Source organism: Cetorhinus maximus, chromosome 4, assembly GCF_964194155.1.
Source record: "Cetorhinus maximus chromosome 4, sCetMax3.hap1.1, whole genome shotgun sequence".
NCBI lineage: Eukaryota > Metazoa > Chordata > Chondrichthyes > Lamniformes > Cetorhinidae > Cetorhinus > Cetorhinus maximus.
Genome location: NC_135882.1, coordinates 56,801,377 through 56,825,195, shown reverse-complemented (window position 1 = coordinate 56,825,195; position 23,819 = coordinate 56,801,377). Strand labels below are relative to the sequence as shown.

The following is a 23,819-nucleotide window of genomic DNA, read 5'->3' as shown; positions in this document are numbered from 1 at the left end:
CTCTTGCAAGCCTCATTACCACCACCACCCCCCCCCCCCCCACCCAATCTCCTCAATTTAGAAAAGCAATTGCACTCTTTAGTTGTCTAGTCTGTTATGATATTGCTTTGTTGCACATGTAGTTTAACAAGTTGATTAACATACTGCTGAATATGCATACACTTTGGGTTTGGTACACATCATCACAGGAAGTGATCCAAGTTAACATGTGATTTAGTAGTTGGAGCATTGTTTATGAGCAAGTAAAGCTTGTATGAAGGGCTCTCCTAAGACCCTGTTATTCTTTAATAAAGAACCCTTTGTTTAGATTACCAATCATTGTCACAGTGTTTGGTGTATTTGTTGTAGGAGTAACTAACACAAACAGCCCACTTGCCTGCCTGTTCCCTACTAGTGGAGTTCATAATTACCCTTGTAGAAGCTGATACACTTCCGTTCACAGCCTGTTATGCCCAATCCTAATGGAGCCTAGAGTGAGAACTCCTGACTTAGAAAGTCCCGTCTTCTGACCACTGCTAACCTTGAAGAGGAAGGTAATAGTTCTGCTTCTTATAAGGCACTGAGTAAGCTTTCAGAAATGGCAGTGATCCAATAGAACCATACATTAGTCTATGATCAAGGCTCCAAAAACCCTGAGGAATCTGGGGCACTTGTCTTTGTTGAAAGCATGCTTACACTTGGCACTTTAATGGTAATTGATGAATTTGAACATCCTAAATGTATATTTAACTGCATGTTACCACAGTAAAATAAGTTATACCTCATCGTGGTCAGTTTAAGTATGTTTCTATTGGCCTTCAACAATCTTCAAAGCATCAGTTATTGGCAAGCATTAAGTGGATCCAAAAGGGAACACATGAGTGAAAACTTCCTCAGGGAAATATATAATAAAGCGTGAATTGCGCTTTAAAGAAACCACATTCATGGTTTTGCCATACCTCCAGCACAGAGAAATTCCCCTACATCTACAATTCCAAAATACATAAAGCAGTGCATATATGGTTAGACTCTAGAATGCAGGTGCAAAGGGAATACAAACTGCAAGTTTTAGTCATTTTAAAAAGTGAGATACATTGAAATAGACGTTTTTTTAAAGAGAAATGATGAATCTCATTTATAAAGAGCAAAACCTGACAGATTAAGTTATCTCAACTATGGTTTAGGTGATCAGCATAAACCGCCTGATCTATGCTGTTGCAGTTTATGATAAATTGCAGTTTATTGGTGAGATTCCTGTTCTTTCCTGGTTACCAATTTTTCAGATATTCAGATAACAATGAACTAACCAAAAGAGAGGAAATATGATGAAGTGAGCATGATGGTTCATTTTTTGAACCTACTTATATGATACAAATTTGTCTTATCCGGCTTCTTACCTGAAAAGCTCCCAAGTCTTGGAGCATTCATATCACCTCCATCAAAGAAATCCAATGAATCCCAGTTATGCTCAGTTGCAAAGCTTATTACTTGAACCTGGAGAACATAAATGCATTAATTTAGAAAAATACAAACCATACCAAGTGTGTGCTTCAAGCTTACTTAATGTAAACTATGATTAAGATCATTCCAAATGCAAATAAAGGCATATTTGTGTTTTGTAATATCTGCTGCTTTATAAATTTATTTTAAATGTTAATTAATTCAATTGATAAATGACTGAAAAATATGATGTTTTGTGCAAAAAGTGGCTAGTAAGTTATTAATATTATTCCAAGATTCTTGTAGCGATGAACTGTCGAAGTTCGATAAAATATGATTTGGAATAGGCCATTCAGGCCTTCACGCACATTCCACCATTCAATTGGATATCATCTGATCTGTATCTCACCTCAGTCCCTTTTTCTTTCATGTCTGTATCCAACAAAAATCTATTGACCTCAGTCTTGTAAATTTTAACTGATTCAGCATGTACAGTTTTTTTTTGGGGGGGAGAGTTTCAGATTTCCACTACTCTTTGTTTGAGAAAGTGCTTCTGAATTTCATTCCTAACTGGCTTATCTGCATTTTTAAGATTATACCCCATCCCTGTATTATCCCATGAGACAACATATTTTCTCTGCATTTATCCTATTAAATCCCTTTATCGCTTTACTACTTATACAGAAACAATTACATAGGGCTGGATGAGGCCTCTGTTTTACAAGCTTCCTCTGACCCTTTCAGATGAAATCTGATGACAATCTTCCAAAGTAGAATTTCTGCTAATTCCTTATCACATCATTGCCTGGAGTTAAAGAAATACATACTGTGGGGTTCAGATTGTACAAGTGTCTGTGCTGGAAATTTGGTATTATGCACATTGAGTCAGTCTTGGATTGCTGCCATTTTATTCAAGGAGATTTATTTTATTAAAGATAAAACCAGATAGGGCAGAACATAATGACTATACAAGAGTGCAGCAACAGAGGAATAAAGATGTCAGGTGGCAAATTAATATGGAAACAATGCTTTTTTTGTGAATTGAGATAAGATAACTTGCATATTTTGTACATAATTAATAAATGGTTGCAATTAGATTGCCTACTTGTGCAACAAACACCTATATGAATGGCACAGGGGATGATTTAAACATTTGTGCTTCCTGTGCAGAATCTCCTGTGAAACTCTGACCAGGAATGCAGAAAATGTATTCACAGATAATGTGTATTCTGCAAAAGCAGTGATTTAATTCCATCAGAAAAACTGTAGCCAAAATAATCTGAAACTGGAGACTCTACAAGAGAGAGATAAATGATGCCAGGCTATACAAGGCTTCATTGGTAGCAGTCTTAGACCCAGGCTAGATCAGAGATGATGCTCAAATGTAAATTTTGTGGTCCAGCACCAAGGCTTACAAATACTGATAGCATTAGGCATTTTTTTCACCTTTAAAATCAGACTACGAACCTTTACGGTTTGATTAAATATTAGCAAAACTACACTGTTGAGTTACATGAGCACAAGCACAGAACAAACAAAGATAGAAACAGAAGCATCTGTTCTAAATAATCAGAATTAGATATGACAACATCGAATAAACAGTGCAGAAATAGGAGCCTTACTTGTATACCAGCACCTTCTGGCACCACGATTTTCCAGATGCAGTTCAAATTGTTGTCATATGGTTCAGGATAACTTGGAGACAGAATGCTCCCTCTGCGCTTTGTTAAAATTCCACCACAGGGCACTGAAAGAAAATGGAAATGCTGAAACTGAAAAGTGGCCTGACAGTAATATTAGTGTGCATGGAACGGAAAGGACATGCTGCTGCTTGACAACAGCTTATCGAAGATTTACTAAAAGAACCATGAATAATAGAGCAATTTTACTGTCTAGAGAGATGCAAGAAACATTCGGTATCTCTTATTTATTCTCTTTGAATACTTGTAAGCATATCAGGAATAGAAAAAGCAGTTTTATAGTGCTGAAAGAAATCAGCAACCTGGAAAAAACATTTTTAACGATATAAAATGTAACTTCTGAGTGTGGTCTTCAATTTAATAACTAATTGAAAACAGATCTGCTTGTTGAATGGGCTTATCGTGTACACACCATATGAGACTAAACTTTACAGTAACCCATCAACTAACCCAGTATTCCAACTAATGAACAAAAAAATCTATACTGATATTTGGTTAAAAAAATACAGTAATTGTATTATATATTAATCAAAGCTCTATGGGAGAACTTTAGAGTAAATCAGGCCATTTCATTTCAGGTAAACTCTAAATTATTGATGTTACGCACAGCCTTAGTTTATCCAGGCCTGCAAAATGCTTCAGGTAAGTTATACACTGTTATGTTCCCATCTGCCACGAAAGAGCAACAACTGATCTACAATCTGCAATTGTCCTCCATACGTGAGCTACTTATGCCTCTACGAGACTGCTTGCCATCAGATAACCTTCAATATTCTAGCAATTATTAGAAAAAATCCTCCCTTATCTCCTTTGCTTTTTGAAATTCCGGTTTCATTCATATCAAATGGACATCACACATGAATCAAGAGAATTAATTGTATTCAATTCTCAAGTTGATCATTGGGAATTGTATTATGCTTCAGTTATACAGGGCATTGGTGAGACCACACCTCGAATACTGTGTGCAGTTTTGGTCTCCTTATTTAAGGAAGGATGTAAGTTTACTTAGCAGGTTTACTAGATTGATACCTGGAATGAGTGGGTTGTCTTATGAGGAAAGATTGGACAGACTAGGCTTGTTCCCACTGGGGTTTAGAAGAGTGAGGGGTGACTTGATTGAAGTATATAAGATCCTGATTGGCCTTGACAAGGTGGACGTGGAGAAGATGTTTCCTCTTGCAGATGTGTCCAGAACTAGGAGACACTGTTTAAAATTAGGGATCACCCTTTTAGGACAGAGATGAGAACTTTTTTTTATCTCAGAGGGCTGTGTGACTTTGGAACTCTCTGCCTCAGAAGGTGGTGGAGGCAGGGCCATTGAATATTTTTTAAGGCAGAGGTAGATAAATTCTTATTAGGCAAGGGAATCAAAGGTTATTGGGGGTAGATAGGGATGTAGAAATTGAAACAAGAATAAGATCAGTCATGATCTTATTGAATGGCGGAGCAGGCTCGAGGTGACAAATGCTATACTCCTGTTCCTATTTCTTATGTTCCTATTATATTCTTATGTATTTTGGAGATTGTGATATTTAGGTGAACTGCAGAAAAGAAGCTGACTCAAAGTCAAGAACTTTCATCCACCTGAGAACTATTGACATATTCTTCCACCACACAACAGTTAAGGAATACACACAAACTTTTTCCATTGCTTCTCAGCTCTACATCAGTAGGCATTTAATGGAGATCTCTTCTCACTTACTGGCACAGGTGGGTAGAATTGCATTCTTCCTTAAAATGAGACAACCAATTTCAAAAATATGTATTTCGCCACATGACTGCCAGGAACAGGAATCTTACTCGATAGCTACCAAACATTCTACCAGTTTGTTAAATGTATGTGGTACAGATGTCTTAATTACTTTAGATTCAGCCACTGGTAGCAGGAAATATTGAACTGCACTGATAATGGGAGATAGATAATGTTACATGTACACATCATTAATGTTTTAACTTTTCAAAGGGCAGAATCTTCTCTTCGGCATGCGGGGGCAGGTCCCGCATGCCAATGCGTCAAATGATGCGCAGTGACATTGGGCGTGGTCCTGACGTCACCACATATCATTCCGATCTTCTGTTCAGCAGACTGCGCACCCACCAAACTGTCAGAGGCCTGTTAATGCCATTAAAAAAACAAATGAACTAATTGACAGGGCTGCCCGTCCAATCTTAAGGTTGGCAAGCAGGCGAAGAGCCCAAGTGGCCTTTGCGTCTTTTATGAAGCCTCATCCATGGGCGGAATCTACAAGACGCACTGCAGGAACTCACCAAGGCTCCTTAGACAGCGTCTTCCAAACCCACGACCACTACCATCTAGAAGGACAAGGGCAGCAGATAGATGGGAACGCCACCACCTGGAAGTTCCCCTCCAAGCCACTCACCATCCTGACTTGGAAATATGTTGTCGTTCCTTCACTGTCGCTGGGTCAAAGTCCTGGGACTCCCTCCCGAACAGCATTGTGGGTGTACCTATACCATATGGACTTCAGCAGTTCAAGAAGGCAGCTCACCACCACCTTCTCAAGGGCAACTAAGGATGGGCAATAAATGCTGGCCTAGCCAGTGAAGCCCACAACCCGTGAATGAATAAAAAAAAAAATCGAAGTCCCATGCAATTATAGGAACACTCTGCAAGTAAAGCCAATGAATTTTCACCATGGATTTACAACTGTCCATACAGACCTGGCTATTGTTTGCTACTTCATTGTTTGTCTATGGTTTCTGACTGGAGCATTCTACTCTCCACGTTGATGCTTCCATATAGTGGTTGGAGCATGGGAGGTGTCTTTGAGGCCTGCTAAGTTTTTGATAAAAGTGAATCATGATTTATTTTGATCAAGGGTTTTCTGTTCACTCAGCCTGGCACTCACATCCAATATATTGAATATTCATGAGTTCTCATTTAAACTCTAGTGGCAGCACTGCAATTGGACTGTGTACCTGTTTGATTTCTGATTGTTTCCAAGTTTCCACCCTTCCATTCACAGTCTCTAAATGTAGAAAAGAGCTTGCCCCAGAATTTTCTAGTAATTTTTGATGTAATGATGGCATTAGAATGACATTTTGCCATTCTTTTCCTGAGGAAATCAGCACATAATATATCTCTGTAGGGTTTAAGTGGAAGTATTATTACAGGTAAATTTCCCCGATCGTTTGTACCATTTCTGAGATAGAACCATAGAACACTACAGCACAGAAAACAGGCCATTCGGCCCTTCTAGTCTGTGCCGAAATATTACTCCGCTAATCCCATTGACCTGCACCCAGTCCATAACCCTCCAGACCTCTCCCATCCATGTATTTATCCAATTTATTCTTAAAACTTAAGAGTGAGCCCGCATTTACCACGTCAGATGGCAGCTCGTTCCACACTCTCACCACTCTCTGAGTGAAGAAGTTCCCCCTAAACCTTTCCTCTTTCACCCTAAAGCCATGTCCTCTCGTGTTTATCTCTCCTAATCTAAGTGGAAAGAGCCTACTCGCATTTACTCTGTCCATACCCCTCATAACTTTGTAAACTCCTATCAAATCTCCCCTCATCCTTCTACGCTCCAAGGAATAAAGTCCTAACCTGTTTAATCTTTCCCTGTAACTCAACTCCTTAAGACCCGGCAACATCCTAGTAAATCTTCTCTGCACTCTTTCAATCTTACTGATATCCTTCCTGTAGTTAGGCGACCAGAACTGCACACAATACTCCAAAGTTGGCCTCACCAATGTCTTATACAACCTCACCATAACATCCCAACTCCTATACTCAATACTTTGATTTATGAAGGCCAGTATGCCAAAAGCTTTCTTTACAACCCTGTCTACCTGTGATGCCACTTTCAGGGAATTATGTATCTGAACTCCCAGATCCCTTTGTTTCTCCGCACTCCTCAGTGCCCTACCATTTACTTTGTAAGTCCTACCTTGGTCTGTCCTTCCAAAATGCAACATCTCACACTTTTCTGCATTAAATTCCATCTGCCATTTTCTGGCCCATTTTTCCAGTTGGTCCAGATCTCTCTGCAAGCTTTGAAAGCCTTCCTCGCTGTCCACAACGCCTCCAATCTTAGTGTCATCAGCAAACTTGCTGATCCAATTAAGATGGACTCTCTTTCTCTCTATGGCAGACATTCTTGCAATTCCCTGCAACACTAACCCACTAGCGATCGAATTGGAGTCCTCCGCCTCCTCCAGTATCATAGTGCGTGTGTGTGTGGCATGTTTGCCGGTACCCAGTTAAGTTGCTGATACACCTCTAGCATTCTCCTTCTCAACAGTAGACCCCAGGTTCTGTATCAGTCTCCAGATGAGCAGAGTTTGGACAGCATTGTACCCTCTGATGCGGACTCTCTACAGCTGTCTCTGCCACCAGTCACACGTGAGTCACAAGGTGAAAGCCCAACTAACTGCCTAAGTGAACCTACAAAAGAGCGATTATCTGCATGGTGCAGGGCTGGACATCTTGTCATGGTGCCCCCTCTAAAGGAATGAGGTTCACTGAGGAATTGACCTAATGGATGTTCTGCAACACTTGCTATGTGTGTGAAAGCCCTGGAAGACAATAGTAGGGAATATGATATTATTATGGAAAAGTCACAATTTTGTTAATTTCCATACTCAGTCTTCTCGTAGTTCAGTCACTGATGAAATGAAGTGATCATGTGTGTGCCAACTTCTGACACCATCAATTTTTGAGCTCCCTGTCTCTCCATCTCTGACTGAGGGATAGAAATGTCCTCCTCTGCACCTGTGAGCTGAATTATTAATGGTGTCCCACATCTAGGCCTGTCCCTGTCTGTTGCATTTTGCATGATCTACTCCTACAAGGGGTAAATAAGAAGAGCAGTGAGAGAGGGAAGTTGAAGTATTCATCCAAACAATTCAGTACATTTGACAAGGGTGACTATCAGACACATGCATTCCACTGCATAAGGAATTACAATGACGGGATGTGGTGAATTGCACAGAAAGCGAAGGCTGGATGCTGCTGCAAGTTGAGTGGGTGTAAGGAACGATATGATAGACAATGCTTCACAAGGTAGAGTGAGAGGGGAGGCTTAAATCATAAATCTAGTTGAATCAGCAAATGTATTTACTTTTACATGACACCTCTAAGGTGCCGTAAATGGTGAATCTATGAAAAGCTGGCCCAACTCCATGAAAACTGCAAAGGACTAGGACATACCTATTCCCAAAATGAAGCCGGCGAGGTCAGGAGTGCAGGGTGTGGGCTTGTGATCCGGACCAGCCCCCACCCTTAAAAAGCACTCCTGAAAATCAGAAACTCTGAGAATGGGGTTGGGAGTCCTGGAATTGGGTCTGCAGCTGTTATTTTCACCCCTTTACAGCATCTCCTCAGCCCCATGAAAATCCAGTCCATTGTGCCTGCAGATTAACTTTGAATTTAACCTTCTTTAAGTGCAAACCATGCCCTCTGTTCTGGGCAAGGTGAAATAGTTTGCCGCGGCCAATATTATCTGGTCCCTTTAGAATCCTAAAACAGCAATCATATCATCTGTCAACCTTTTCTTTCATAGTGAGAAAATGGCCAATTTACATAATCACTCCTCATCATCTGATCCTTCCATCCTTTCAATCATTCTGATTGCACTCTTCTGTACCCTTTCAATAGCTGCAAATGCCTTTTTGTACTGTGGCAACCTAAATTGTACACATGTATGAAAAGGGAAGTCATAGCAGGGAATTAGTACCAGCAAAGATCATGTAAAATTCTGAACTGTATGGGAGAGAACCATAAAAATAAATAGACGAAAGGATATGCAATAAAAGAGAACATGAGGAAATTATAAAGACAAGCAACGAAACAGCATCCAGGCAGGGTTCAAAAGGATATTGGACTATTTACCAGAGGCAATGGGAAAATAGCATCTGAGGGTGGGGAAATGGTAAGATTATGAAATGATTATTTAGTGACTTCATATTGTGCTGGGGTTCTGGTCCCTGAATTGATGGGGTAGAAAGGAAAGAGTTGAGTTGAAACCTTTAGTATTGCAAGTATTACATAGCAAAAGGTTTTAGGATGCTTAAGGTAATTTAAGCTGCAGACTAACATTTCTATCCAAGGGTGCTGATCGAGATGGCTGAGAAATTGCAAACATCCCTGATGCCTTACAAGTTAAATTCCAGTAGATTAGCTCGTTATAAATGCAACCTATCTCTTTAAAGTAAAAAAGGATTGCAATGAAACCTCAAAGTACAGATACATGAGTCTTGTCTCAATTGTGATTAAAGACTTTGATGATGGATAGCATAAGGGATCATCTTGAAGGATAGCATGTGATTAAAGCTGCCCAGCATCAGTTCAGAAGGGGCAGTTTGTTTCTCATTAATTTACTGATATTTTTTGAGGCGGTTACAGATCTCTTGAAAGTATGTGAGGCTGTCGATGTCATTCATCTCCATGGCTTTTATGAGGTTTTTTGATTTATTCACCAGGGCTTTTTCATCGAGCTATGCTCCTATCCATTTCTGATTTCACCCTGGGAGATACTGCCTTGGCACTTCAATTTCCTTGCACAGCCTCCTTTTAAGTAGATCTTCCCATTTCCGGAGAACAGACATGGAACTATCTGTTCAACACTTAATGCAACTTCAAAATTAGAAACATTTATCTGATTCTTGGGCGAAGTGGCAATGATTGTCAGTATGCCACTCTGCTCAAACTTTTCCACACCTCAACACTGCTCCGCACTTCTTGCCAAGGTTTCTGAGCTCGGATTCTCCAAAACTGCAGAGCTCAGAGTCTACTGGAGAGCTTCATCGCAGCGCTATAGCATTGGAGGAAGACGGGACACACCCCCTATTTACAGTAACAGCTGCCATATGGTAACATTAAAGGTCCAGTGTGAATGTTCGTGAATGGGTTGCGAGTGGGTTGGGTGGCTGGGCTAGGGTAGCAGGTGAGTGAGGTAATAGGTGGGTAAGGTGGGCAAGGTGGCAGGTGGTTGAGATAATTAGTTGGTTGAGGTTAGCTGGGATGGGTTGGGAAGGGTAGTCAGGTTGGCGGCTAGTCAGTTTGGGTGGGGGGGTTGGCGGAAGGTTGGGGGTGAGGGGTTGGTCAGGTCAGGGATACTCGGGAGGCATCAAGAGCTAGTCGGGGATTCGAGGGGAGTTGGGGGGTCAGTGTGAGTGATTGGGGGCACCACATCCACAAACATTCACTCCCTCCCCACTGACGCACAGTAGCAGCAGTGTGTACCATCTACAAAATGTACTGCAGGAATTCACCAAGGCTCCTTAGACAGCACCTTCCAAACCCATGACCACTACCATCTGGAAGGACAAGGGCAACAGATAGATAGGAACACCACCACCTGGAAGTTCCCCTCCAAGTCACTCACCATCCTGACTTGAAAATATATCGCTGTTCCTTCACTGTCGCTGGGTCAAAATCCTGGAACTCCATTCTTAAAAGCACTGTGGGTGTAACTACACCACGTAGACTGCAGTAGTTCAAGAAGGCAGTTCACCACCACCTTCTCAAGGGCAACTAAGGATGGGCAATAAATGCTGGCCCAGCCAGCGAAGCCCACATGCCATGAATGAATTTTTTAAAAAATTCTGAAGTTAGGCAAGGGCCCAGAACTTCTGTTCCCCAGTAGGTCGTACCCCAGAGGTTTCCCAGAAGATATGCTGTGGGATCACCCCCAGGAAGTCCCCATGCAAGGACTGCATGGAAATTGCCCGGGAAGTTTAAACTTCTGATGGACAACTGCCCCGCACCTGAAACCATCTGATACTCCAATTTAAATTGGAGACTTTGGATGGTTCTGACTTAGCAGAATAGTTACCTAGTAAATGTTAGAATGTTTAAAATTACTTTTAACTCTTGGGTAACTAAGGTACTGACCCATCTGACCCCCACACCCCGCCGACCACCTATCCTCCTGACCCCCCGACTACCATCCTGACCATCCGACTACCATCCCCAACCCCCTCAACTACTCTCATGGCCCCCTTGACAACCCTCCCCCTAACAACCAAACACCCCACCTCTCCCCCAACCAGGACCAGGTGTTTTACTACTCTGAAAGGTGTCAGGACTCTCAGCAAAGCATACATAATGAGGCTTGGCCGAGAGCCCAGACAATCATTAAGTTTTTTGAAACAGCTGCTCCCCAGAGGAAAAATTGTTTGATTGACAGCTCAGGTTCTTTGATCTCTGCTGTCAATTTCACAATGTTTGTTTATACAAGTTAAGTAGTTTCAAGGGTTTGTGGTTTTTGTATTGATACGTTCAAGGGACTGGGTGATTGGCACTTTTATTAACTATTAGTGCAGCCTTTTTTTCATCATAGGGGGAAGTTATGAATCGATTACTTTTGTTCAAAGCCTTTTTTTCTCATCTAATACTATACACAATAGTTTCATTGGTTCTAGAATATGTACAATGGTGTCAATGGGCATGAAAGTGCCCTAGCTTAGAATAGGGGTTATGAGGGGATATAATGGGTGGATTGGCAGAGATTGGCGTGGGGGCATGATGGGACATAGTGGATTCGTGGAAGTGACATAGCTTAGCATGAGGGGACACAGGGTTGAGTGGAAGGTCAAAGCTTAGCATAGGGGACATAAGGAGAACTTTTAAAAGGTGCCCTCATGCAAACTAGTGTTGACAACTCTCTGCCTCTCTCCTTTCTTGAATAAGGGTGTCACATTTGCAGTTTTCCAATCTACTAGGAGCGCCCAGAATTTAGTGAATTTTGAAAGATTGGGAAGATTTGGGAAAGCAAAGATATGTATCTCCGAACATAATACAATGCCCAGCGTTGATCTTGTTATGAATAATGTAAATTGTCCAGGATTACAAAGGTCACTGCTTAGCACTTGGTTTTTAATTGTACTTTAAATGATTGATGTTTGAAGCAGTAAGGAGACACCAAGCAGAATTTATCTGAGATTTTCAAGCTACTCCATTTGGAAGCAGGCCCCCTGCAGGTATTCTTGAAAGACATGCAGTGGAATCTACCTCCAATATAACAGACTGAATTTACCTGGAGGGGTCAGCTTCGTACAGTGAATTCAAATTAGCAGTGAATGCTGCACCATTCTGAAGAGCCAATGCTCCAGAAAGCTGCACAGTTTCTGTTGGTCTTTAAGTGAGTTTTAGTTTGCTCAGGTCAAATTTCTAATGAAAAGACAAGTGTTGACTATCATCAAGAAATCTGATCTGACACCCACCACAAATGTTGTGTTTTCCCCTATAATTACTTTGGGTCTACAATTTCAGTTTGATATATTGAGGTCAGATTATTTTGGCGTAGGAAATCGAAACTGAGGCTTGTCCTTTTAAGCAAAACACAACTTGTGTGCACACAACACCTTCAACATAGTAAAATGTCCCAAGGCCATTCACAGAACATTATCAAATAAAATTTGACACCAGGGACCGAAGGAGGATAAGGGTAGGTGGCAAAAGCTTGGTTAAACTGGTTAATTTTAAAGAGTGTCTTAATCAAAGAAAGAGAGGTAGGCAGGGAGAGGTTTAGGGAGGTAATTCCAGAGCTTAGGGTCTTGGCACAGAAGGCACAGCCACCAAAAAAAGTGATGAAAAATGGAACTGTGCGAGGTGCCAAAATTGGAGGAACATGGAACTCTGAGGATTGTAGGCAGAGAAGATGTCAGACGTAAGGAGGAGCAAGGCCATGAAGGGGTTCACAAATAAAAACAAAAGTTTTAAAATTAAGGCAGTGCTGGACCCTGTTCTAACTCAAGTTAAAATGCTGTTGTTTCACCTTTGAGATAGGTCAAAACTTGGACCATAAAATAATGATAGAACAGGTGGCCACTGCTGGCTATTCAGAGCCGAAGCCAAATAAAAAAAATTCCAGCATGAATGAGGCAGGCATGTGGGGAAAAATGATAGATGACACTTGCTGCTGTGTTTCCAAAGCGTTCACGTCCATTACCCCTTGAACTGTCACAGCGTCACACCTGTACACCCCATTGCCAAAGAAATTTACACCTTGTGCAACTATCAAATCTAGTCACCCTCACCAAATCTGAAATTCAAAAAGATAAAACTTTGCCACAATCTTGGTTAAATGACTGGACGGAACAGCACAGGCCTTCAATCATATTGTGAGAGTTATTAAACATAGAAATATAAACATTTCTAAAAACACAAAATCAAGCGTAGAAACAAGTGGTAGGCAGGGTAGGCACTTTATATGTGAACTTGAACTTAACTGAAAAAATCGAATTGTTTTATTAATTTTAATCCAATATCCTTAATTTGACAAGTTTAAAAGGGGAGTGAAGTTGGACCTCATTGTGCTCCTTCTTTTGCAAGATGTATTTCTTAAAAATAAATACAAGTAAAAAGAACCTTGGATGCCCTAGTAGCCAATAATGTTAATGCTGAATTTGTACTGCAATAGAATACATGCTTTCAGTTGATAATTAAGCACAACTGTCCCCAATTGGGGAATGATTGGGGAAGTACATAAAAACTTCACTCTGGGTGTCAGGGAGGAACTGGGAGAGTTTGTGATTTTACTTTGCTGTCTTGGGGATAAACTTGCTTTAAGGTACAGGCTAGCTTCAGACTCATTCTTCCTCAACATACAATTATTGGAATTAACTAATAAAAGCCATTCCCCTGTTATGGCCCTTATCTCCACTCTCCAAGGGATGAAGGCTTGAAAGAATAAGGTGGATGACTGGTTTAGCCAGCCATCACCAGATCTGGCTGGACTACATAAAACACCATCATGTTCGGCTCTTGTATGCTAAGACTTCTCACTACTCCACATCCTGGAATTCCCTCCCCACACCTTTCCACCTCTTTATCTCACTTTTCTCCTTTAAGACGCTCCTAAAAAAACCTACCACTTTGACCAAGCTTTGGGGCATCTGACCTAATACCTTATGTGGTTTGGTGTCTTGTTTTATAATGCCTTTGTGAAGCGCCTTGGGACATTTTATTATGATAATCGCGCTATATAAATATATGTTGTGAAACATGAAACACTGGTTCAAAACGTCCTAGCATAAATTTGTTCACAACTAAACACAACAAATTTTGGCTAGACCAAAAGAAAAAATAATTAGTGACTTAGTAGAAGCTAAAGTTAACAAGAGATTCACAAACTAGAAACCTTTCACAACATAAATATTCTCAGCTGGGAACGAGGACACTAAATTGAATTAATAGCAGTTACATATTTGAAGATTAGGGGCAGCACAAGGTGGTTCAAAGCACATTAACATTTAATTCAATTCCAGTTCTTATGCTGCAAATCTTATTATGTTTTCTTTTAATATTATTTTCTAATGCCAACAGTGAATAAAATTAGACAAAGTGAAAGTAGTGTCATTAATGTATTACAGGGTATTTTTTCATGCTGATGCCCATTATGGTAGCTGCACACAGGAGGTCTATGTTGTAAACTGCACAAGTGCAATGTTCAAGTGAAGATCCTCTGATCATAAATGATCAGAAAACAATGGGGCAGAAACTGATTATACTGCTTATAATTTCAGGTCAAGAACATGCAAAATGGAAATTGTGCAATCTGATCGCAATTCTGATGGTGGTGTTGGGAAGAATGGTTGAAATTCGGGTTGGAACCTGGGCCTATCTTTTTTTTTCACTAACTGACAAATTACTTTCTAGGGGTCTATTTGTCCAGCTACTCCATTATACTGTTCCAGCTCTGGATATTCTTGAGCATAACTGTGAATTCTGCCCAAAACATTACTGATATGGCCTATGACTGATGTCTTGTAGATTCCATTGTCAGGAGAAAATGAAAATGACAAATTTAGAAAGAATCCATTGTGGTTGCTGCAGGGGCCATACAGCACTGGGAAAAAAGTAGTCTAAATACATTCATCAAACTCTTTGGCCCAATCTCGGTGCCATGGTAGGGTGACACTTCAAAATTTCAACAGCAATACAACAATAACTTGCATTTGTATAGTGCCTTTAATATAGTTAAAAATCCCAAGGTGCTTCACAGGAGTCTTACTCAACAAAATTTGACTCTGAGAAACACACAAAGATATTAAAGGTAGATGACTGTAAGCTTGGTTGAAGAGGTAGGTTTTAAGATGTGTCTTAAAGGAGGATAGAGAGAGAGGTGGAGATGTATCGGGAGAAAATTCCAGAGCTTATGGGCAGAATCTTGCCCTTGGATGGTGGGCGGACCCCACCAGCTTGGTGGTGGGCGGGCAGCCGACCTCCGCCACTGAAATGAGGCCCGCCGCCATCTTGAATGGGCAGGCCAATTAAGGCCCACCCAGCGGCATTCCCGACAGGATGCACTATGCACTTCCTGTTCCGAGGGGGGAGGGAATCCCCATCTGTCAAAGTGCGCTCTTTCGCGCGCTTCTCCCTGAGGCAAAGTGCTGCCTCAGGTAGACCAGCGACAATCCGAAAAATTTTTAAAATACAAAAATTAAAAAATTATTAACATGTCCCCCTCATGGGACAATGTCACACGAGATGGGACATGTTAATCAAGACCACATAAACTTTATTAATTTTTTAAAATACAGACATGAAACTTCATCCTGCCAGTGGATGAAGTTTCATCAATAATCTGGAGCCTGCTGGGGCTCCTAGCCTGCCCGCCAGCCTTAAGGTTGGACGGGCAGATCTTTAAGTACTTTAACTAGCCTGTCAATGGCCTCAATTGGCCATTGACAGGTCGGCGGGCAGACAGCTGATTTCGCTGTCCGCCCGCCTTACTAAAAATTTAAATGGACCGGGATGACGTCGGGGATTCCTCCCAACGTCATCCCGCGTCATTTTCCCCTCGGTGAGTGGGCCCCACCCCCAAATCGCCGAGGGGAAAATCCTGGCCTATGGTCTTGTGCCAATGGTCACCAAGGGTAGAGCAGTTAAAATCACTGATGAGTGTGGAGATCTCAAAAGACCTGTTGGGTTGGAGGGGATTGCTATGGAAGAATTTGAACACAAGGGTGAGAATTTTAAAATTGATGCATTACTGGATCAGGAACCAAAGTAGGTCAATGAGCACAGGGGTGATGGGTGAATGGCCTGAATGTTTTGCTCGTCGGGCATGCGTGATCAGCGGGCCCAGGAGCGGATGGGAAGCAAGCCCCCGACCGCAAATTCACGCTGGCTGGATAATTAATGGCTAGCCAGCATGAAACATGTACTGAGAAAGGCTCAGCACTGCCAGTGGGGGCCTGGCACTGACGTCACCGAGGGTGCTGGTGAGTGCTTCCAGTGAACTCCCTAAAGGCAGACACTTGCCTCAGGGAACTGCAGGCCTCCACAGAACAAAGAAAGCAACAAAAATGCTGCAAAATATGTCCATGCAGCACAATCAAGCACCTGAAAGCATACCTCATAAAAAACTCTCTTTATTTTCTCACGGAGATTTCATCCCGACCTGGATCGAGGTTTGAGCAAAAATGTAAAGGTCGACTGGCTGATTGGCCCATCCGCCAATCGTAAAAGTGGATGGACCACGAAAAATCGCTTTCAATTGCCTCCAATTGCCCGGGGGACATATAATTCTGGCCAATGAGATTTGAAGCATATTAGGTTATGGGCAGCAGATGTTTGGATGACCTTAAGTTTATGCAGGGTGGAAAAGGCCAGCCATGGGAGCACTGGTTTAGTTGTAGCCAGTCCTTTAACAAGAATACATTCAACTTAAAGTGAGCCAACATTAAAGGGTCAAGCAGCTGTGCTGCAAAGGCAGCTTGTAAATTGACAATCTTCAAAAGTGGTCAAGTTGCATATCCCAGGAGCCAGTGGGACTTTGAACTTTTAGATCAAGCTGGGAGCTGAAACAAAATTATTTAAACAGAGGTACAGACATAATGGATTGACTGCAGAGTTAACCAAGAAATAGCTGGTACAATCAGATCGCACAATGGTGTGCGTTTGTCTGGATCTAAGTAACTGTCTTGACCAAGTGTCAACAAGGCTTGCAAAATTATTAGATAAAAGCAAAAAACTGCGGATGCCGGAAATCCAAAACAAAAACAAAACTACCTGGAAAAACTCAGCAAGTCTGGCAGCATCTGCGGAGAGGAGCACAGTTAACGTTTTGAGTCCGAATGACCCTTCAACAGAACTAAGTAAAAATAGAAGAGAGGTGAAATATAAGCTGGTTTAAGGGGGGTGGGACAAGTAGAGCTGGATAGAGGGCCAGTGATAGGTGGAGATAACCAAAAGATGTCACAGACAAAAGGCCAAAGAGGTGTTGAAGGTGGTGATATTATCTAAGGAATGTGCTAATTAAGGGTAGAAAGCAGGACAAGCAAGGTACAGATAGCCCTAGTGGGGGTGGGGTGAAGGAATAAAAAAGGCTAAAAGGTAGAGATAAAACAACAGATGGAAATACATTTAAAAATAATGGAAATAGGTGGGAAAAGAAAAATCTATATAAATTATTGGAAAAAAAAGGGGGGGAAACGGAAAGGGGGTGGGGGTGGGGATGGAGGAGAGAGTTCATGATCTAAAATTGTTGAATTCAATATTCAGTCCGGTAGCATGGCTCCAATATGTCTGGATCGGCCCCACACATCCCTTGGAAATGCTAATCTCAAAACTGTTTCAGAAAGTAAAACTCATTCACCAACCTGATGATGCTGTTAAGCCCAGAATTTTCTCCATCAAGACACCTTTATATGTAATTGGGCTATTCATGAACCCAGGACATGGAAAGGATACATGCATTAAAATGTTACAATCAAAAAGTGTGGGGTGGGAGGGCGAAGGGGGTAGGTTGCACCAAACATTGCCATAGCTGTGATCCTGGTATTATAAAAAGCATGTATTATGGGGCAGAGAGAAACTTGAAAGGATAACTGTGGGTGGGAATGATCACTCCTACAGGTGGGAACATACTTCCCTGGGTGATCATTCGAATACTATTTGAAATTATGGAGAGTAAAAGGCAACAGCATATGTGAGTACTTATTGAAATTGAATGGAGCAGTATACTAGTTTTGAATGTTATCCAAGAGTTACAAGAGTTACCCAACGGTTGCAAGAGTACTGAGTTTTACTGAGTTACCAAACAAGACCATTTTACCTCACCCGGACAGTTCAGGCCATACTCTGGAATTGAGTATAAGAGGTAAGGTGCAGGTTCACCTACCTACGTGGTCAGGTAACAAATGCATGGATGAGGGTTCCAGGTGCAGATTGGCTGAGGCAGGACAGAGTTTGCCAATGTTAAGTGGTTATGCGGGTGGAAGCTCATCGTGGGATCCTTTATCACACCAAGTTGCAAACAGTCTAGTTCAGTTTCAGGCAGTTACCAGGGAATGGATGGAGCCCAACTCCATGTTTGACCAATCAGGTTTCTGTTCCTGCCACAATACTGAGTCTTAAAAAGTCACAGATTATATCCCATGTCACAGTCACTATAGTAAACTATTCTGCCTCATCTTTCTCGGCTTGTCTGCAGCTTTTGACAAGGCTGACAACACAATCCTCCTCCAATGCCTTTCCTCCGTTATCCAGCTGAGTGGAATTGCCCTCACCTGGTTTCATTGTCACCGATGCCAAAGAATCAATTGGAATGGCTTCTCATTCAGTTCCCTCTGCAATGCACCAAATATCTACCCTTGAATTCCTCATATTCCTGCAACATGGAGTTGCAGGAAAGCTGGGCATGGATTTGAGAGGCAACAGTGCATTCAAGGATTTTGGGCAACAACAGAGGGGTCAAGAGCTTTTTTTTTTGAAGAGAAGGATAATGGCCAAAGCTTCCTCTAAGCTGCATGGTCACATGGCATTCTGAAATTTCCCTGCAAGCTGTACACAAGTGGTCCATTTTTAATCATTGCACATTTGTTAACGGGCTTGCGCACTTAAACAAATTGCCATGCATTACATAGGGCATTTGAGAATCAGCCACTTTGCCAGACCTGGTAAGGACGGCAGATTTCCTATCCAAAAAGGACATTTGTAAACCAAATGGGTTCTTACGACAATCAACAATGGTTTCATGGTCATCATTAGATTTTAATTCCAGATTTTTTTATTGATTTCAAATTTCACCATATGCCATGGTGGGATATGAACCTTGGCATTACCCTTGGTCTTTGGATTACTAGTCCAGTGACAATACCATTACACCACCACCTCCTCTGTTTTAATGGAGAATGAAACAATTAATGTTTCAGGTTGATGAGCTTTGTTCAGGACTGGAAAAAAATTGACATGTGATAATTTTAAAGCAAGTAAACCTGTTACATCTTGAACTGTGTCCGGTTCTAATGAAAGGTCACCAACAGATGCTGCCAGACCTGCTAGGTATTTCCAGTATTTCTGAGTTTTTTTTCAGAATTTCAGCATCTGCAATATTCTATTTTTGTATCCCTGGTTTAATCCTCCTATTCAAGGTTCACTTTTCATACAGTATTAACATGGGTCTAACCACAGTCAAGAATAGCACTGTAGCAATGACCACAGTGCATTATCTTTCCTTGATCTCCTCAACCTCTCTGAAGATTTCAATACTGCTGATCAACCATCCTCCTCAGATAGTTCTCCTCCATTGTTAGATCTATTGGACAGCCCTCGCAAAGCTCCCCCCTTATCCATCTGATCATAGCCAGAGCACTTCAAGCATGCTTCTTTACCTTCCCCTGTACTGTCACTTATGGATTTTCCAAGGATCCATCTCTAGCTTTCTCCTCTTCATCAGCATGTTGCTCTTTGTTGATATTATCCACAGGCACAGCGCCACTTTCCAGACTTAAGCTGGCAATCACTTCTCTCAATCTGCACCAGCTCCATGCTGGCAGACAGCTTGTTTGATATCCAGCTTAAGCAATATTGAGTTAAATATTATTAAGACAAAAGCCATTACCTTCGACCCATGCCTCCTTACAAACTTCATACTGATGAACTGGCTCCATCTTTCTCCTCAGCAAGTGTTTCAGTTAAATCAGACTGCAATACAACAACTTCAGTGCGCTCTTCAAACCCAAGTGGAAGATCCAACCTCATATCCTCCTCATCACAAAGACTGCCTACTTCCACCAGACATCTGCTTCTGAAATCCTCATTCATGCCTTTGTCATCTTGAAAGTCAATTACGGTCTCAAGTGGCCTTCCATGCTCCCTAAACTTCAGCCATATCTACATCAATCCCATTGTTCACTGGTCTCTGGTCCCATAATACCTCAAATTTAAAATTCACATCTGTGATTTAACTTTCTTCATTGCATTAGCTCTCACTATTTCCATAACTGCATTAAGCTCTACAAACACTCCCACCATCCACTACCCTTAATTTTCCATTACTTCAAATCCAGCCTCTACTTTGTTCACTCTTCGTTACTGCTGCCCAGGTTCCACTCTTTGGAATTCCTTAACTAATTCGCTTTCCCTTCTTATATCTTCTTCTGCTTTAAGATACTCCTTAAACCTAATGCTTTAAGTAAGCTTTGGGTCACCCATCTGCCCATCCCCCCACCTCCCCACCACACCCCTCCCCCGCCTCCCTAATTTCTCTTTCATAGGCTTGACATCAGTCTTTTCATTTTCTACATTATAAATGAAAGTTATTGTTGTTACGAACTTGGGCCCATTTGTCAGCTCATAATAAATGAGGGAAAGAATACTAAGATTAAATTATTTGAAAACTTCAATTAAGCAAGCGTTCAATTATCCACAATCATTTAGATCAGGTGTATAATTGAAAATGTAAAGAAATCCTACCCATGGTTATACAACTTCTTTGCAGCCTGATCATTTGACACTGTTCTTTGTCATTACTCACCAATGCATGTGGGAAGAGAGTCGTTCCATTGAGCTAAGGCATTTGGTACTGATGCACATCTAATCCCTGGTGAACCAGAAAGAACGTAGCCAGGATTGCATTCGAAGAGAACCACAGAGCCAACTGCAAAATCATTCCCAACTCTTTTCCCAAACCTTGGCTCAGGTACAGAGCTGCACTGGGTTGCACTGGTCCTTGGCACAGCTAAATAGATTCCAAGAGAATAATTACAGTGTCAGTGATTTTTTTTTTTTAAAGAAACATTTCAAACTTAAAGACAGCTTTAAAATTTCAAAATATGCAAAAATTTTCTACAATTCAGTGGTGTTGAACAGTATAGATACAATTAAGCAACTACAAAGACCTATGGGACATTCAATTCATTAAATTAAAGTTCACAAAAGTGATTTTCCCATAGAACAGCTGGAATATACAAATTCCAGCATTGCACAAAATACTACGATGCGGTGCAAAATTAGAAAGAGTTGTGAATTGCAAGGTTTTTCTCAATAATACATCAATCACTCTAATGATTAGAGTATGAGAATTGTTAATAATAATACTATTAAGAATATTATGATAAAGAGACTGGAAAGAGCTATAAAGGAGCAGGCTCTGAGAGAGCACAGTGAGAGTGGAGATAGCTATAAGCAAGTGGGACTGTGAGACAGCACAGCAGGATGGCAGAGAGGCATCTAGGAGCAGGACTGAGAGAGAGCCAGTGAGGCAGAGAGACACATTGAGGAGTGGAACTGGCAGAGACAGCGAGACCAGAGAGAGCTGTAAAATAGCGTTCCTGACAAATAGCTCAGCGAGATGGGAGAGAGGCATAAAAGTGCAGGACTGGCAGAGAGCACTGCAAGACCAGAGAGAGGCATAAAGGAGTGGGCCTGAGAGGGAGACAGCGAGAGCAAGCAGACTCAGAGAGAGACAGCGAGACAGCCTGACTGACCGCGTTCTTAAGAAAATCAAGTGTGATGTCACAGGGAAGAAAGTAAGTGATTGGTTGATGAGCAATTCTCTCTTTTCTCTCTCTAGAGTATTCAGTTGAAATTAGATGTTGGTGTTTTTACATCAGTAAGTGAACTAATTAGAGTACAAGCACATAGCAGGTCCAGGTATTAATTAAAATTCATAATTTAAACAGGGTACTATAACTAGATTCTTAAAGAGGAAACAGAAAGTTTTCTTTTGCATCATGAAGCAGCATTTGAGACCTGAAGCTTGTGATTCCTGTGCCGTCTGGGAACTTCAGGACACCTCACATGTCTTGGGTGATTACACATGTAAGAAGAGTCTCCAGCTGCTCCAGATTTCAAGCTTGAGGGGCAGCTGGAGTCACTGCGGAGTATGAGAAAGGATGAGAGTTTCCTGAATCATATGTTACAGGAGGTGATCACTCCACAGGCTGAAAGGTCAGGATAGTAGATGGCTGGTCATGTGGAAGAGTAGGAAGAGGCAGATAGTACAGGAATCTTTGGGGTATGTGCCACTTTCAAACAGATACTCAGTATAGAGACTATTGGGAGTGACGATACCCTGAAGAAGTGCAGCACAGACCATGGCACCAAGAGAAAGGGACTGTAAAGGAGGGAACAGCAAAGTACAGAAATGCAGGTGTTATAGGAGATTCCTAAGGCATTTCTGTAGCCATCACCGTGAGTCCCGGATGATGTGCTGCCTCCTTAGTGCCAGGGTAAAGGGCAATATGAAGAGAGTGCAGAATATTCTGCAGGGGGAAAGGAGTGAGCCAGAAATTGTGATGCACATTAGTACCAACAACATGCAGAGAGCAGGTATGCAGGTCCTATGGTCAGATTTTCAGAAGCGAGGGAGGAAGTTAAAAAGTAGAACCTCGAGGTTAGTAATCCCTGGATTACTCCCACTGCCATGTACTAGCCAGGGTAGAAATAGGAAGATTGAGAGGATCAAGGCATGGCATGAAGCATGGTGCAGGAGGGAGGGCTTCAGATTCTTGGGCCATTGGGACTAGCTCTGGGACAGAAGGCACCTATTCAAAAGGGACGGGGTGCACCTCAATAGGACAGGGATCAACACCCTCGTGGAGAGGTTCACTAGTCTGGTTGGTGAAGGTTTAAACTAAATTTACAGGGGGATGGACGCTCGCATATAGAATTAGAAAAGAAGAATAAGATGCATAAAGTGAAAGTGTTGAACAATACTAGAGTAGAAAATAGGACCATACTAGGTAGGGGCAGACTACGAGGAATGCAAATACAAGATTACAATACCTTTAGTTAACCACAAAAAAGTGTGGTGAATAAGGTTGGTGAGCTACAAGCACAAACAGCTGTGTGGGTATATGATGTGGCAGTAAACAGAAATGTGGCTTAAAAATGGTTAGGATGAGGCACTTAATATACAAGGATATAGTGTTCAGAAAAGATAGAGGCCGGAATTTTCAATTCCGGTGTACCTTCATCCCATGAGGCGCTGTGGGCCTCAGCAGCAGGAGAATTGTATACAACCACAATCTGTAACCTCATGGCCCAGCTTATACCCCACTCTACCATTACCATCAAGCCAAGGGTTCAACCCTAGTTCAATGAAGACTGCAGGAGGGCATGTCAAGAGTAGCAACAGGCATAGCTAAAAATGAGGTGTCAACCTGGTGAAGTTACAACACAGGACAACCTGCATGCCTGTTGGTGTCGGGCATCATGGTGCGCGTGAGTGGACAATATGGCAGGAAGGCCAAAAATTGGTTTCATGCTGTCATGAAACTAGTTTGCAATCATCTGCTCCATTGGTCAATGGTCGGCCGCCTTTCCCGTTGCTGCACATTGGGAACTTCATTTTCATACATCTGCATATCATTATAAGCCCTGTCTGCCGGAATCATCTCCCCACACTGGATCATCCGGGCAATCACACTGATGTGTTTCACAACGAGCAGGGCTTCGCTCCTGACTTTGAGGTTTGTTTGCCTTCTTTGCTTCAGGCA

The 23,819-nt window shown here is 41.8% G+C and overlaps 1 protein-coding gene across 1 annotated transcript in view; it reads right to left on the bottom strand.

Annotated features, from left to right (window-relative positions):
• Positions 1 to 23,819, bottom strand: part of csmd3b (CUB and Sushi multiple domains 3b) — a 2,128,577-nt gene that overhangs the window by 274,560 nt on the left and 1,830,198 nt on the right. The window contains exons 34-36 of the mRNA XM_078541225.1: positions 20,855 to 21,058; positions 3,042 to 3,166; positions 1,377 to 1,473 (exon numbers count right to left, since the gene is read on the bottom strand). Coding sequence (XP_078397351.1) covers positions 1,377 to 1,473; positions 3,042 to 3,166; positions 20,855 to 21,058 — 426 coding nt within the window. The remainder of the gene's footprint in view (positions 1 to 1,376; positions 1,474 to 3,041; positions 3,167 to 20,854; positions 21,059 to 23,819) is intronic.